Genomic DNA, 14,606 nt, shown 5'->3' on the forward strand with positions numbered 1-14,606 from the left:
AGACAGTGGAATAGACTACGGGAATCATACGGGAATAGACGTAATCTGAAGAGAGATATATGACCTTTTTCTGGAGCTGTCAAAAAGTTAGATCCAAGTTACATCAAAAATCAATCTGTCATTATTGGCGTCTAGTATTGCGCAACAGTTGCTCTTTTATTCAGAGCTTAAGCAATAAGATTTATAAAGTAATACTATTTAAGTTGCTAAACGTTATGTTAGGTCATAGATTCACACGACAACATTATGTCCTTTCTGGAGTGGCGCTCCAAGAAAAAATCAACCAGCTCTACCTTTCATATATGCCCATGGACCTGAATTCTGCTTATCACCGCCAAAAAAAACAGTCTATAACGAAACTAAATAGTGTTTTAACTCAGACAAATCGCCAAAATTTACAAGAAGCAAATTTTGATGAAGTTTTGCTATGCGGTCTGACACTCATTTATTACTTTGGTATGCGATTGAAACTAAGTAGATTAACCTCGAAGTATTTTCACTGGAGTGGTAAAAGACAATTTCTTAAGGCGGAAAATGTCTTTCAAAAAGCAATGGACATGTTGTTACCGGAACGCAGTGAAGCGACAATAAAAATCATGCTCTTGTTTTTCACAAATGTAGCGCTGTGGCCTTACGAGAGTTTCGTTTTACAAATTTTAGAAGTGGTCCTTTATTTCACTCGCTCTGAGATGATTGTGTTCAATTTGATGCTCACTGACATACATTACGAGCTGTTCAACGACGTGAAGACCGCAAGGCATCGCATGAGAGTGCTCTATGAACTCCTGCAAAGTGATAATTTAGTTCTGGAAAAACACAAACTGTTACCGTTTATTACTCGGTTATTAGATTTTTTTGCAAACAGCATAATCAAAGGAGAAAACAGGTTGTCTGCTTATAAATATCTGAGGAAAGGATTTGAGGTGTGTCTTCGCCGCATTTTCGAGAGGGCTCCCAATCAACACCGCTTAACGATTATTACCACTATGTTGAATTGGTTCTCTATGGTCAGCATGAATGACGACGACATTTTAGAATTTTCCTCGTTATTAGATTACGCCGCAGAGCTTTACAAAGTGGGGTTGTATAGTGAAAGTTTTCGAGAAGGTCTGTTTGATTACGTGCTGAGCTACCTAGTTGGCTCTACCAATGCACTTTATAGTCTTGTCGGCTGCCGTCTTCTTCAACGTTTTTTAGATAGACAGCTCAATGCACCTTATTTACTTTCGCCTACATTATATTATGAGTTTTCACAGGTCAGATTTTACGTCTAAGCACTACTTACGTGAAGTATTGTTAAACACGCAGATCACAACCATGTGTTCTTCTTTTAGGTACATTTAAAAATAGGAGATTATGACAGCAGTGACAAAGCGTTTATGAGACGTCACAGGGAGAAGCTTCACGAGTACTTTATTCAAGCTGTAATGCGACACTGTGAAAATTGTGTTAACCTTAAAGCACTGTTTGCTGTGGTCTGCTGCATGATCCTGGAAGTGCCTTGCGGTCTAACCGCCGCGGCAGCGGCTTGCATGATGATGACGATGCAAGACTTCGCATTGAATGGAGAGAACCTTTCCGCCACATGTCGCTACAGGATGCACGCTATTGTCATCTCTGTTATGTCCCTCATCTGCTGGGTGCACAAGGCCCCGGTCCTATACCAATACGTCAATCAAATAATTGCACGGAGGGCGAAGGAAGCCCCTCAACTGAATCCACCATTGGTGCAAAATTACAATCTAGGACATCATCATGTAACGTGGAATAAGCCTACTCTTTTTTTTGAAGATTGGGAACTGAGGTACGGATTGTGGAAGCATTTCCAGAATACACAGGTGGTGTTTTTAGGTGGCCTTTGATTCAAATGTTGATATTTGAAATACTTACCACTTTTTAATTTATGTCCCTATTGCAGCCTACAATTCGGTCGAGTAAATCAAGATTAACGAGAAAGGTGCCTAATATGGATTTAGGAAAATAGTGCAAACTGAATTCACGTACGTTTATAATATGTTTTTAATATAACAGTACTTTGTTAGTCCTATTCTAGGACATGCACAAGATAGAGCTTTCATAAGACGATCAAAAAAGTGGGCCGTATCTACCTACTTTCCCTCATGGTATTTCGTTGTATTTTCAACCATAATAACATCAATCTAATAATAAAGCACCAACATTCTCAAGATCAGATATAGTAAATTAATTAATGTTTCCTAAACTTTACCTACTCTGCAACTTCTCGGGGCTCCCGACAATCATCCGTTATCGGCACCGCAAAGCAGTCTTAGATGTTTTATTTTCTTTTGTTTCTAGTGAAATGAAAGGAAATATTTATTTATTCATATAGTTCGATAAGGTATTATATTATGCGTAGTATATTGCTTCCCATGACATGTTCAGCCAAGTTAGGCATGTGAAAATCTGTTTAGTCACCCAGTCGATAACAAATACTCAACTTAAAAAATATTAATAAAATTGTGTTCGAGGCATTCCTGTCATATTAATGTCATAATCATCCTGAATATAATGTGTAAAATCATGGATTGTTAAATAGATTTCCCCCGTAGTAAAATAAAACAAATGTCACTAAAATAAATCTAAACTACATTATCTTGTCATGCATCTCTTCAAATGTGTGATTTAAAAATTCCTTGATACTGTAGAAACATTTTTCAGTCAGCATTTTGCGTAAATAACTTGGTTTTAAATTCACGACATTGTAAATGTTTATACACATTCTCTGAGTACTTTTTATATCAGTATACTTAACCATGTTTCAAATGCCACCAGGGTGACATCTTTTACAAATTTAGCGCTTCAACAAAGTTTTTTATTTTGCACTTTTACGTGCTGAAAAATAAACCGCTATTGGAACTTTCATTACATAAATTATTACGCGATAACATTATTACTACTTAGTGGGTTGAGCACGTATGTTCTTGTTGAAATAAAAGTACACAGGTACATAATAGAATTTTTACAATGTACCACATAGGAAGTTACGCTGCATTACATTATCAATAAAAAGAACTTCGCATGCTAAAAATAAACGTACAGTTTGCATTATTTAGTAATAGGTAGTAATATGTATCGTGTAAGTGTGGTAATATAATTATATACGATGGTATATAAAGTAGCGAAAAAACAATTAAGGTAAGAGTACACTAAGTACACTATGTCATGATGGTGTGTGAAGTTGTGGGTTTTTGATTTAAGCTTTCTAAATAAGAAACATATGTTTGTTACTCCTTCAGGCTTAAACAGCTGGACGGATTTGAATGTAATTTGGTATGCAGATAGATGGCCATCTGGAATAACACACAGTAGCCCCACGGGATCGGGATGAAATCTCGAAATGTCAACCGTTAGGTTTGTTTTTAATTTCTTCTTCGATGAAAACCACGATGTAGTTTTTGGGAATTCCCATGGAAATTTAGTAAAACCTCGAAATTGTAATTTAACTGTGGCTCTCATGGTTTAAGCGTGTGAAGCCCTGGGTAAACACTAGTTATACAGGGTGTTAGGTAATGAGTAATGAGTGATACTTCTTGAACTATGAATAGAGGGCACTTAAGACGTTATATTAAAGCTATAATAGTTTTAGTAAAAGTGGTACGGTTTCCGAGATATTTGGACTTTTAAGGAGAAAATAGCGAGGGCTGACCAAGGGAGCGAGACGATGAAAATATAATTTTTTGAAAAGTTTATTAGTGATACCAACAAATGTTTAGTATTTTAAAGTCTGCTCTAAATTGACATGGCAACTAGACGGTAGTGTATTTTTTTTTTCATGTACGATTCATCATCTCATCATCATCATCATATCAGCCGTAGCACGTCCACTGTTGGACACAGGCCTCCCCCATAGAACTCCAGTTGCCTCGGGTGGAAGCGGCGGAAAAATATTGACTAAGTAAAATATTTTTTTTAAAAAAAATAGCTTAAGATGGTGATACGAGTATGACCAAAACATTGAACAAGGGTGTTCATTTTCTAAAAAAAAACTTGGAAGCCGTGCAACTTTTACTAAACCTATTATAACTATTATAATGCCTAAGTGCCTCTATCCGTCGTTCAAGGATTATCCACTCATTAACAAACATCCTGTATTATACCTAAATATTTTATAGTTTTTAACCGTAGACTAAAATCATAGGTATTTTTTACTAGCGCAATGCTTCATTTCTACTCGATGTCGCTCCCGCGACAACAAAGACTTGACGCGAGCATTTTTTTATTTAAAAAGTCGAGATTTCATGTAAACTTTCACAGCGAACTAATTGATATGAATGTATGTACAATGGCAAGCTCGTGTACATTACCTTGTTACATGGTAATATAAAGAACAAATCGTTGCAACGCCGTTTTCACTATCCTCAGTGTATACTTAATGTCATATTTGCAAAGTAAGTGTTAAGTAAAGGCTTAAATCATACCAGATATTTTCAAATTATCATTAATAATATATTTACTATCGAGCCAACTGAATCGTGGCCCACTGCGAAACCTTTTTGTAAAAAGTCATAGTGACATCGCCTTGCTTGACAAGGGAATTCAATATGACCAGGGAGCGAAACTTTGATGCCGGTGACGTCATTATGACGCAAATTGACATATAGGGTGTTTTTATAAATAAGTACTGGCCGTCTCAAGTGTCAATAAAATATCCGTAACTAAAGAGGCCAATAAGTTGTTAGTGATTATCTATAATCTAGATAAAAACACTCTGTATGAAGCTTGACGTCATACGGCTGTCACCGGCATCAAGGTTTCGCTCCAAAGATTTTCGCTCCTTGAATATGACACTTACTGTGAGAGCATTCTACGGTGGGTCAGGAATCAAATGGTTCCCATTCTTATAACAATTGACAAGTTTTTTTTTACCCCTGTAAATTACTACAGGAATCGCAAGAGTTTTTCCTCCCGAACATGGGAAAATATTTATTATAGCTTCTTTCTCCATATTTAAAAAAATACAAAAAATTTACAAAATATATCTTAATTTGTCAACACTACGACAGAATAGATATGTTTCCTTTGCCTTTTTCACCAGAAAAAGGAGCTGTCATAAGTAATGGATCTATTGTGTGGTAGTTTTGGAGTTATGCCCTTTTAGAATAAACACATCTTAAAAAAAATGTAATAAATGAATTAATAATCGTAGGAAAATTTTAAAAATATCAGCGTATTTCTCTTTCCAAACAGAATGCAGAAAACGAATCAAATTAAAGTCTTAGAAATAAGAAATCTTTTCAATTGTTGTTATTGTGATGCTTACTCGCGTTTCGTAAACGCATTCAAGTAATTGAAGAATTCATATCAACATTTAATTTCGTTATCTTCCAAAGAATATAGAAATGTATTCTTTTCAATTGTTGTTATTGTGTCGAGTTCATAAAGTTGTTCATATCAACATTTAATTTCGTTATCTTCCAAAGAATATAGAAATGTATTGTTTTGAACTGCCTATAGTCGAGTTCATAATCTTGTGAGCAAAAATTTGATCAAAAATATCTGAACACGCTTCTACGCCGTTAACAATAGAGTCGTGTTCAGATATTTTTGATCAAATTTTTGCTCACAAGTTTATGAACTCGACTGTTCGTGGCCAATACGTCGAAATAATACATCATCACTTCATTACATTGAATATCATTACTTCATTAAGGGTCAATGCACACGGCGTATTTTTAGGCGCGAGATTCAATCCCTTTTGTGCTATTAGCTATAGCTATAGCTTTTTAAGAATTTTAGCGTCGTATACGCGCGTTCAGGAAACGTGCATCGTTACAAACAATTTAAAATACTCCGTGGACGGAAAAATGCAATTTGCATAGGCCCTAAGTCCCGTAAGTTGAAGTCTAAAGGTATTATTATAATACGAAACATTCATAGTCCATTATTTATGCTAATGTCAGGTTGCGTAAAAATCTGTTTATTACTATCCATCTTATGAATTGTGCAAACCCAATAATAAAATCGATTATAACAAGTTAACAGATTTGAAATCGAGCCCTATTTTATGGTTTGCGTCATTGCAATTTGATGATATTGCTTTTAACAATCATTTACGCTGTGCGCAACGACACCACAAAATGTTGCTGAGACGAATTGCTGAAGCAAGCCTGGCCGTGCCACTTCTGGGTGTCAAAATGCCTGGATTGTGGTAACGCTGAATACTAGGCTTCGCTGTTACATTAAAATCTGGATATATTAACAGATGGGTGGGTTGGTCTCACTAATCAGTCATATATATCGGCATTTTTATTCCGCAAAATATACCTAGGTACTAGGTACTCACGCTTTTAACGCGGAGCACTTTGTAAAATCGCCGATGTATAAAAACGTTAAATATCCATAAAATATTGTTAATATTTACAGCGATGTTTATTTTAAGCAACTAAATTGGTGCTCAGTATTTACCCGTATTTTAAAACACCTTGTTTAATTTTGGAAGCATGTGGTTTATTGAATAGCTATTCCGTTTGTTTCTTTATTCATATATTACTATACAGTCGCTTATAATATCAAAAACATCAGATAATGATTATTATGTTACCTATGTCAGTTTTCAAAACTAGCACCGAATATACCTATTCGGGTGGAGCCAGACGAGCGATTTTTTTTTAAACGTGAGGCGCGTATTTTCGCCGCTCACGACTCAAAAACTGCACCCTTAGTGATTTTTAACCATCGCGTTAGCGTTTCAAAAGCTTTAATTACAATATCCGTTTATGTCAAAGTTTACATGTAGAACAAGCTGGAAAACCCTACCCGTCGGAAGTTGCATACTGCATTTATGTGCAAAACATTCTAGAAGAATCTTATCCCGCCGGAGTTACAACGATGGAAAGAGATAGCGTGATGAACAATTTCGCACTTGAAACGGGACGAAAAATGCAAGTGCATGAGAATAGGGGATCAATGTGTTCGTGGGTTGCATTCATGCATGGCATATAAAAGTATAAGCAGGTGCATCGGCTTTCATTGTGTGTCTATCGTTAGTGTGGAGTGCATCATATTCGCGCTATCGTGGGAAAGTGCATTGATTTTCCGGAGCCGCCCGCGCATCGCTTATTGATCGGTGTTTCGCACGTTTCTCCGGGCACTTTTTGTTGTTTGAGAATATTACATATGTTGAGTTGTGCTTTCCACTACATTGTTAGTTGACAATAGACCCACAATAATGGATTGTCGAGCAGTGGTGAGTGAGTTTTTGTCCAGTTCACACTTTTTTATTCGAGTGTAGGTGATTTGTAAGGCATTTGCATTTGTTGATTTTATACAGATTAGTTTAATGCGAGTTATTACTTAGCAATCTTTTATCTTGTCGGAGATTCGACTCGAGATTATTGGATATGTGATGGGGTTAATTGATGTAAGGTATTGTTATTGTGTTGTTAACTCATCGTCATCGAATTGTCACACGATACCAATCACCTTACGATGGACAGCCTAGAATAATGAATTATGCAAGCGAATCTTGTAGATAATAAAACAGAAAACTCTCAAAAAAAAATTAAGAAAAGAGTGCAGTTTTCAGCAAACTAGTCTTCAATATAAAGCTTTTTGTTAATTACTGTATGTTTTACTTTTCTTTTCAGCTATTGTTCTGTATGGCTGTCTTCCTGGCGGGGCTTCTTAGCGAAGTTGAAGGGTCAGTTTTTTCATTTTGGAATAAGTACATTTTAATTAATTACGTTGATTTCGTACCTTTGGAAACTTCTCGGTGTAGCAGTGGACCATCAAAATGACTATCAAGTTCCAAAATATATTTGCACTTACAAAACTTTTCTATTTAAACGCATTTAGGTACTGCCGTCTGTCTGTATGAACACTTTCTTAGTTCCCCAAGATTGATGTGCGTCTATGGTAGTTAATAAGTTATTGTTAGTCTTAATTGTACCTACTGATGAACAATTTCCTATTAGCTTCGATCTATTTCTGGGTAATAGGGTAGTACAGTTGCCATTATAAACATAGGAGCTGTCGAGGTTGTTATTTTTGAGCATAATATAGCACAATAGCCCTGGAGTTTATGATACTGCTTTACTATACTTGGCTGAAGGTACAGTCGAGTTTATAAACATGTGAGCAAAAATGTTATCAAAAATATCTGAACACGTTTCTACGCCGTTAACAATAGAGTCGTCTGTACTATACTTGCCTTTACTTTACTATGTTTAAGTTATATTAAATCCTATTCTCTTCGGTAGTGCATTAATTATTTTTAGGTTAATTACCTATGTACCAATGCCTTCGCATACTATTAATTCGGTAATTCATCAATACTATTTTAAGTACTTTCAAACCGTTTGATTCCTAACCCTTCATATAACATTTTGACAGTAACCGTCATAATGATTGTCTTTGCCCGGCAATGCGATTTTACTGTGACATTTTCTGTAAAAAGGTTCCACAGAACATCACAGTTGGTTAGATAGCAACTATGTATTTTACCAAATACGGCTAATGTAATAGTTACCGGCTCGCCGCCCGGCAGTCGGAAATCCAAGTAAACACCGCGCACGCCAAATTGCTGGTCTGCGCGTACGCATACGGCGGAAACGCGTCTATGCATGCACACGACCAGACGATTAACAACCATACTGTCACAAGCAGACGTTATAAAATTGATTCGTACTAACGGGGTAGTCGCGTGTTATAAAGTGGTATTCTGATGTACAATATCGCGCGTGAAATCCATTATTACATAAAATCGAGAAGTTTCGGTAACATACGTAACAGCTACGACTGCGTTGGTAATTTGGATCACTATTGAAAATAGGGGAAATTTCTGTCACTCTAATAATTGGTTATTTTTTAGAATTTCACTGCCGTGATTGAATTATGTTTGTTAGTTGTAAAAAGCGTGTAGTTGTGAGTATGTTAATGCTACATTCATTTTTATGCGTTGCTTGATTGATGGGATTGTTCATTGTAGTTCATTTAACGGAACTGTAGCGTTTGTTTTTCACTTTTGTTCCTTTACAAGTTCTTGCCTTCCCCAGTTGTAAAGGTAGAACAGTGGAAAATATATTGCAGTAGTTCCATTAAAGGTTGCATAGTGAAGGAACTCCTGCTAAAAATCCAATTGATGCTACGCCGTTCGCAGTGCATCTATTATTTTATTAGCGCAGTCTTGAAAATAACTTTACGATCTTATACCTAGTGCTATCCATGAAGACGCGTGATTTTGTCAAAACTAGACATTAATGACATTGTAATAAGAACCACAGCACGCGTCATCGTGAATGACTCTACCTATAGCACTTTGCACATGATGCGTGATGTTTAAATAGATGCTTAAGTAGATGAGCGTCTAAATCTGGAAGAAATAACTAAGTAGTTGGTATTGCTTAAAACGGTCCCTGGCATTTTGAATTGGTGGATCATGGATACCATAATAAACTACATTTGCATGTTTTACCTTGTCTTCGTCAATCGGATTCTGTAATCGGATCATTTTTTTAATATCTTGTAAGTTGCTCTGATTGGTAGTAACATAAAAAAAGATTTGCTAACAGTAACAAGAAAAATTGTTGCTTGTAATATAACTTGTGTAACTACAAAACTAAGGCCTACTAGTAGCTAAAAGTTAGGTGATGCCTTACAAAATCAATGTTGCATATTACCTAGCATTAATTTGGTTCCTAATTAGTAAATTTTGGCTTAACGTCAAGTAGCCTAACTAGTTCAGCTATCCTTTTTTTAACCGACTTCAAAAAAGCAGGAGGTTCTATGTTCCAATATTTGTATTTTTCAGTGAAGTTATTATAAAAGAAGATAATTTTCAAAATAAAATGTACTGTTACTTTTAAGAGATATGTACTTGAGTTTATGTAAGTTCACACATTTGATACTTGTTTGTAGTGATGTTGCCAAAACATACGTTATTATTTGTCACTTTTAACGATTATGTGTAGGTAACGTTGATTGGCGATTTTTTAATTCGAACCTGTATCATAGGTATTCGTGTATCTTGAGACGAACAATTCTTTTATATGTATTTATTTCTTTATATATTTAATTATCACGAGCAATAAGATAGGTAATTTTGATAGACCTGTCATTAGAGTAGTGGTTCAACGATACAGTGTTGGACTTGTAAAGTGGAGGTCTAGAGTTTAAAAAAAATACGATTTAACTATTGTAATCTCCAAGTGAAGTTTGATCGCCCAGTTACAGTCGAGGGCATAAATATTTATACAGCTACACATACATCAAATAAGTATATTATGTAGACATCGAACTCTTGGTTAGTGGCATAAAGATGTAGGTATAGATATTTTTGACGTCTTGGGAATTTATAGTATATACCTATACAGTGCTTGATGAAATAAGTCATACACTTACACGAAAAGCTTAAAAATATTTTCTTACACAACTTTTATGTCAATTTCGTCACACTGTAGTACTCGAAGTCACTATTATGGACGGATGAAAGTAAATTCGAGCTATTTCACACAAACAACACAAAAAGCCGGTTTAGGGTGTGGCGTACACCTGGCGAAGCTTTAGCAGAACGAAACATCCAAAAACTGTAAAGCATGGCGAGGGCAATGTTATGGTGTGGGCTCATTTGCATGGCCTGGAGCGGAGCTTATCTCGAATTGATGCAATAATGTGCTGTGTTAAAAATAAAGTTGTGTTAAATACTTGTGATGTATAGATATCATTTAATAATATTGTAAATTTGTTAAAAAATATATACCTCGTTGAGTTTCTTGCCGGATTCTTCTCAACAGAGGTGGTAGATATTTTTGACATTTATAAGTGCTTGTTATAGCCTAAATTGAATAAAGGTTTTTGACTTTGACTTTAAAGATTATGTCAACATGTTGCGAGAAAATTTAGAGATTTCAGTGCTTAAATGTGGCTTGGAGGGCCGGTATGTATTTCAACAAGTTAATGACCCAAAGCACACAGTTAAAATATGAGCTGCATCCTTCAAGGCAAATAGCATAAAACAGCTTGAATGGCCGCCACTGTTGCCCGATCTCAACCCGATTGAGAATTTTTGTGGTCTTATTTGGATAACAAAATTAACAAAACAAAAGTAACTAATTAATAAGGATTCTTATTTGAATTCACTGGAAGAAACTTGGGACTATATCGACCCTGAGTACCTCATCATGTCAGCCGAAAGACGTCCACTGCTGGACATAGGCCTCCCCCAAGGCTCTCCACTCAGACCGGTCTTGTGCTTTCCGCATCCACCGCGATCCCGCGATCTTAACCAAGTCGTCGCTCCATCTTGTTGGAGGCCTACCGACAGCTCGTCTCCCGGTCCGCGGACGCCATTCGAGAACCTTCTCTCCGGCCCCATCGGCCATCAGTCCAGCGAGCAATGTGCCCCGCCCACTGCCACTTTAGTTTCGCAATTCTTCGGGCTAAATACCTAAAATGATAAAATTATAAGTGTATGATTGATTTGGTCCACCACTGTATATTTATGCCCTTGACTGTACTATTCTTTTATTAGGAAAATGCAGGTCTACTAGCTACTATAATACTAACATCAAAACTTCGACAAACTGAGCACTTGACAAACGATTTTAACTTGGCGTTTAAATAGAGCATTCATAATGATACAATCAACCTTAAAAATTGACCGAGACATTATTAGATTTGTAAATAGCAATTATATAATTTTGTTTTGATAGAGCAAGCTGTAATAAGGCGTTAAGAAAGGTTTACTTAACTTAAAAAAAATTGAAAATATCTGAAGATTTATTATGATTTTTAGTAGGATATGCATATTATTTACAGTAAGTAAATAATATTTTCATTTCTATAGGCAAATAAGTTTTCTTTTACATCAAGAAACGATATACTTATTCTATGGAAATATACAAAAATTTAGTTTTCTATCCTGTGGGACTTTTGGAAAATCTCTTTAGTGCACCTTTTTGTTACTCAAGGAAATATAACATCTATCAAATTTAGAGTTTCTGGCTTCGATGATTCAGGCTGTCAGGCAGTCATGGTATAGGTTAAAACTTAAGCCTTTTCTTGCACGTAGAATTGTACAGATATGAACTGATAAAACTTTTAAATTTTTCTAATTAGGAACATAATATCAACTGTCTAAACGAACGCGTTACCACTAAATCGAGGGACAGATTGACTTGAATTTTTGACCTGTACTGGTTTTAATTACTTTTAATAATGTCTCTAAGCGCTGTAAGAATAACCGTCCTAAAACTCCACAGGCGCAAGAAGAAGGTCGTGATCCACGTGCCGTATAAAGTGAAGAAAATAAAACACGTTCACACAGTGTACAAGACTATTCATCATCATCACACGCATCACGAGCATGAGCCGATCATTTCACCGTCCGAAGAACATGAGCATTTCCACCATAACATTATGCATATCCATGACGACCCCGGCGCCGGGCAGCACAGCCAGCCGGTACCCGGCATAGGTATCCCGGAGTTTCTGCCGGACGTGCCGCTGGACCCGTTGGACGTGCCCGGTATCCCACACGACGTGCCCGTCATCCCCAACCGACACATTATTCCGCTGTTCAGGAGGAACTTAGTAAGTACAAGTGTTAACTGACACTGAAGTGTGAAGTGACACTGGCAACTATAGCTGTTATTGAGTGATCTTCAAAAGTTCATAGTGGTTTTAGCGCCCAAACGAACTTTTGGCTTTGGCTTTATATTTCGGCGTGGAATCGAAATTTCGGTTTAGTATCCTTTCGGTCGGACACCAGGTCGTTACGCACGGGAAGCTTTACACACGGTCACAGGGTCGTAAAAGGCCTCTATCTCCAGCATAAATTAATAGTTAGAGCCATAATGTCTAGTTACTCGAATCGTTTTTGAAATTTAACAGAATTTTTTCACCATTTTTTAATAGTATTTCGAGATGTACGATTGGGTACGATGGGGCTCCGATGCGTTACGAATAATGTTGTTTTACTCGCTGATTCCGAACCATTTCCGACCTTTTGACGGAATATCCCCGTAATTTGACTCAGATTTATTTTTTTACAATGTGTAGCATATTGTTAGAAAACTCATAAGCTAGAGAAGTATTTAAAAAAACAATGAAGCTCTCAATGAGGGCTATCGCGTATGAACTCACCGCTAGAGGCGCTAGTGTAGCGAGTGGTCTCTGAAATGTCTAATCTCACTGTTTTTGGGTGAGCTACGGTTTTATTTATAATTAAAACAATTTTGTGAATATTTCGCAATACCTAAAATTAATTATGGCAAATATGCGTTAGGGGCAATAAATGACAGTGTTTTGAGACAGTTTCGTATTTCAGAAACCATTTTCCTCTCTTTTTTTTCGAACAAAACAGGACTATGCAACACTGGCATGCTCGATATTTTTATGGTACGGTTTTAAGGTATTAAATATGATTTAAATGTAAATTTTGTTTTCACGGCTGTAATAACAGACTAACCACTATACTTCAGGCAGGAGCTTTGTCTCTAGTGGCGCCAACTGGTGAGCGCGAAAACGGTAGCCCCTCATTGTCTTTAGTTCTTTAATAATTGAATTTTGAAGTTGTTTTTTTTCACAAAATTTGTTTATTTTTTGTAATTTTGTGGAATAAAAAATCTCGTATGTCCCGTTGAGACTATCAATTATCATAAAAAATATCTCCAAAACCGTGACCCATAGGACCCAAGGTCCAAGGGTGAAAAGATAGCAAATCACCCCATCAATATGCCAAAAAAATTTGACGATCCATGTGCCGAATACCCTGTATACAGTAGTCAATATTTTATTATATTTTTTGTTTTTACAGATAGCGCCGAAAAACGTCAAGCCAAAACGGGAAGGAGACAGCCATACTTCTTAAGTAATTTATGATGCTAGTATACACTTCTCTCTTCTTTGGCCACTGATAAATAGGAGGAAAATATAAGTACATATTTTATTTTATAAGATTTTAAGAGTAATGCTGTAATAATAGTATAATTAATTATGTTAAAATAACTGATCTAATTTTAGTATTAAAAATAATGTACAAAATGTTGTTACGGCTCCAAAATATATGTCAATGTATAGTCGAGTTCATAAGCTTGTGAGCAAAAATTTGATCAAAAATGTCTGAACACGCTTCTACGCCGTTAACAATAGAGTCGTGTTCAGATATTTTTGATAAAAAATTTGCCCACAATTTTAAAAGTGTGCCAAACTGTGTGTACTGGACCAATAAAATATTTAACTTTTGACAGATTTTTTTCATTCAAACATAGCTTTATGGAGTATCCCACTGTTTAAATACTTATATTGTGATTTATCCATATACTCGTACTGATATTATAAATGAGAAAGTGTGTGTGTTTGTGTGTTTGTATGTTTGTCTGTCTTTGGATTTATATATTTGATTATTGGCATAGAGATAGTTTATGAGCCAGAGAGTGACATAGCGGCTATTTTTATCTTGGAAAAATGCACAGTTCCCGGGGGAACAGCGCGCGATATCCGAATTCCACGCGTGACAGCTGATGTTGATGTAGGTACACAATATATAAGTACTCAATTAGTACTTACTTCAAAAAAAATTACTTCAATAGAGCGAGAGTACAATAAACTGAATTTGTAGTTACTGTAGAGCTGGGGTCGGCAAACTT

The 14,606-nt window shown here is 36.1% G+C and overlaps 1 protein-coding gene across 3 annotated transcripts; it reads left to right on the forward strand.

Moving 5' to 3' along the window:
- The first annotated feature begins 147 nt into the window (after positions 1-147).
- Positions 148-14,171, forward strand: LOC141439771 (uncharacterized). Of its 3 annotated transcripts, XR_012452637.1 has the most exons (5): positions 148-1,256; positions 1,335-1,838; positions 1,919-2,000; positions 7,608-7,660; positions 12,219-12,232. XR_012452637.1 is itself a non-coding variant. In XM_074104161.1 (4 exons), the coding sequence occupies exons 2-4, from the start codon at positions 7,620-7,622 to the stop codon at positions 13,826-13,828; spliced, it is 426 nt and encodes a 141-aa protein (XP_073960262.1). In that variant the 5' UTR covers positions 1,958-2,000; positions 7,608-7,619; the 3' UTR covers positions 13,829-14,171. The 3 variants fall into 3 exon arrangements, 2 of the variants coding, with proteins under 2 accessions (XP_073960262.1, XP_073960253.1); XM_074104161.1 differs by lacking the exons at positions 148-1,256; positions 1,335-1,838 and adding an exon at positions 13,775-14,171 and having other exon boundaries at positions 1,958-2,000; positions 12,219-12,549; XM_074104152.1 differs by lacking the exons at positions 148-1,256; positions 1,335-1,838; positions 1,919-2,000 and adding exons at positions 6,972-7,207; positions 13,775-14,171 and having other exon boundaries at positions 12,219-12,549.
- The last annotated feature ends 435 nt before the right edge of the window (positions 14,172-14,606 follow it).

The sequence above is a fragment of the Choristoneura fumiferana genome, chromosome Z, assembly GCF_025370935.1.
Source record: "Choristoneura fumiferana chromosome Z, NRCan_CFum_1, whole genome shotgun sequence".
Taxonomy (NCBI): Eukaryota; Metazoa; Arthropoda; class Insecta; order Lepidoptera; family Tortricidae; genus Choristoneura; species Choristoneura fumiferana.

Bases quoted from the DNA above. Each gene is read 5' to 3' on its own strand.
- LOC141439771 (XM_074104152.1), top strand. The intron at 7,661-12,218 runs GTCAGTTTTTTC...AAAACTCCACAG, and splicing joins CTTCTTAGCGAAGTTGAAGG to GCGCAAGAAGAAGGTCGTGA. The intron at 12,550-13,774 runs GTAAGTACAAGT...TTGTTTTTACAG, and splicing joins CGCTGTTCAGGAGGAACTTA to ATAGCGCCGAAAAACGTCAA.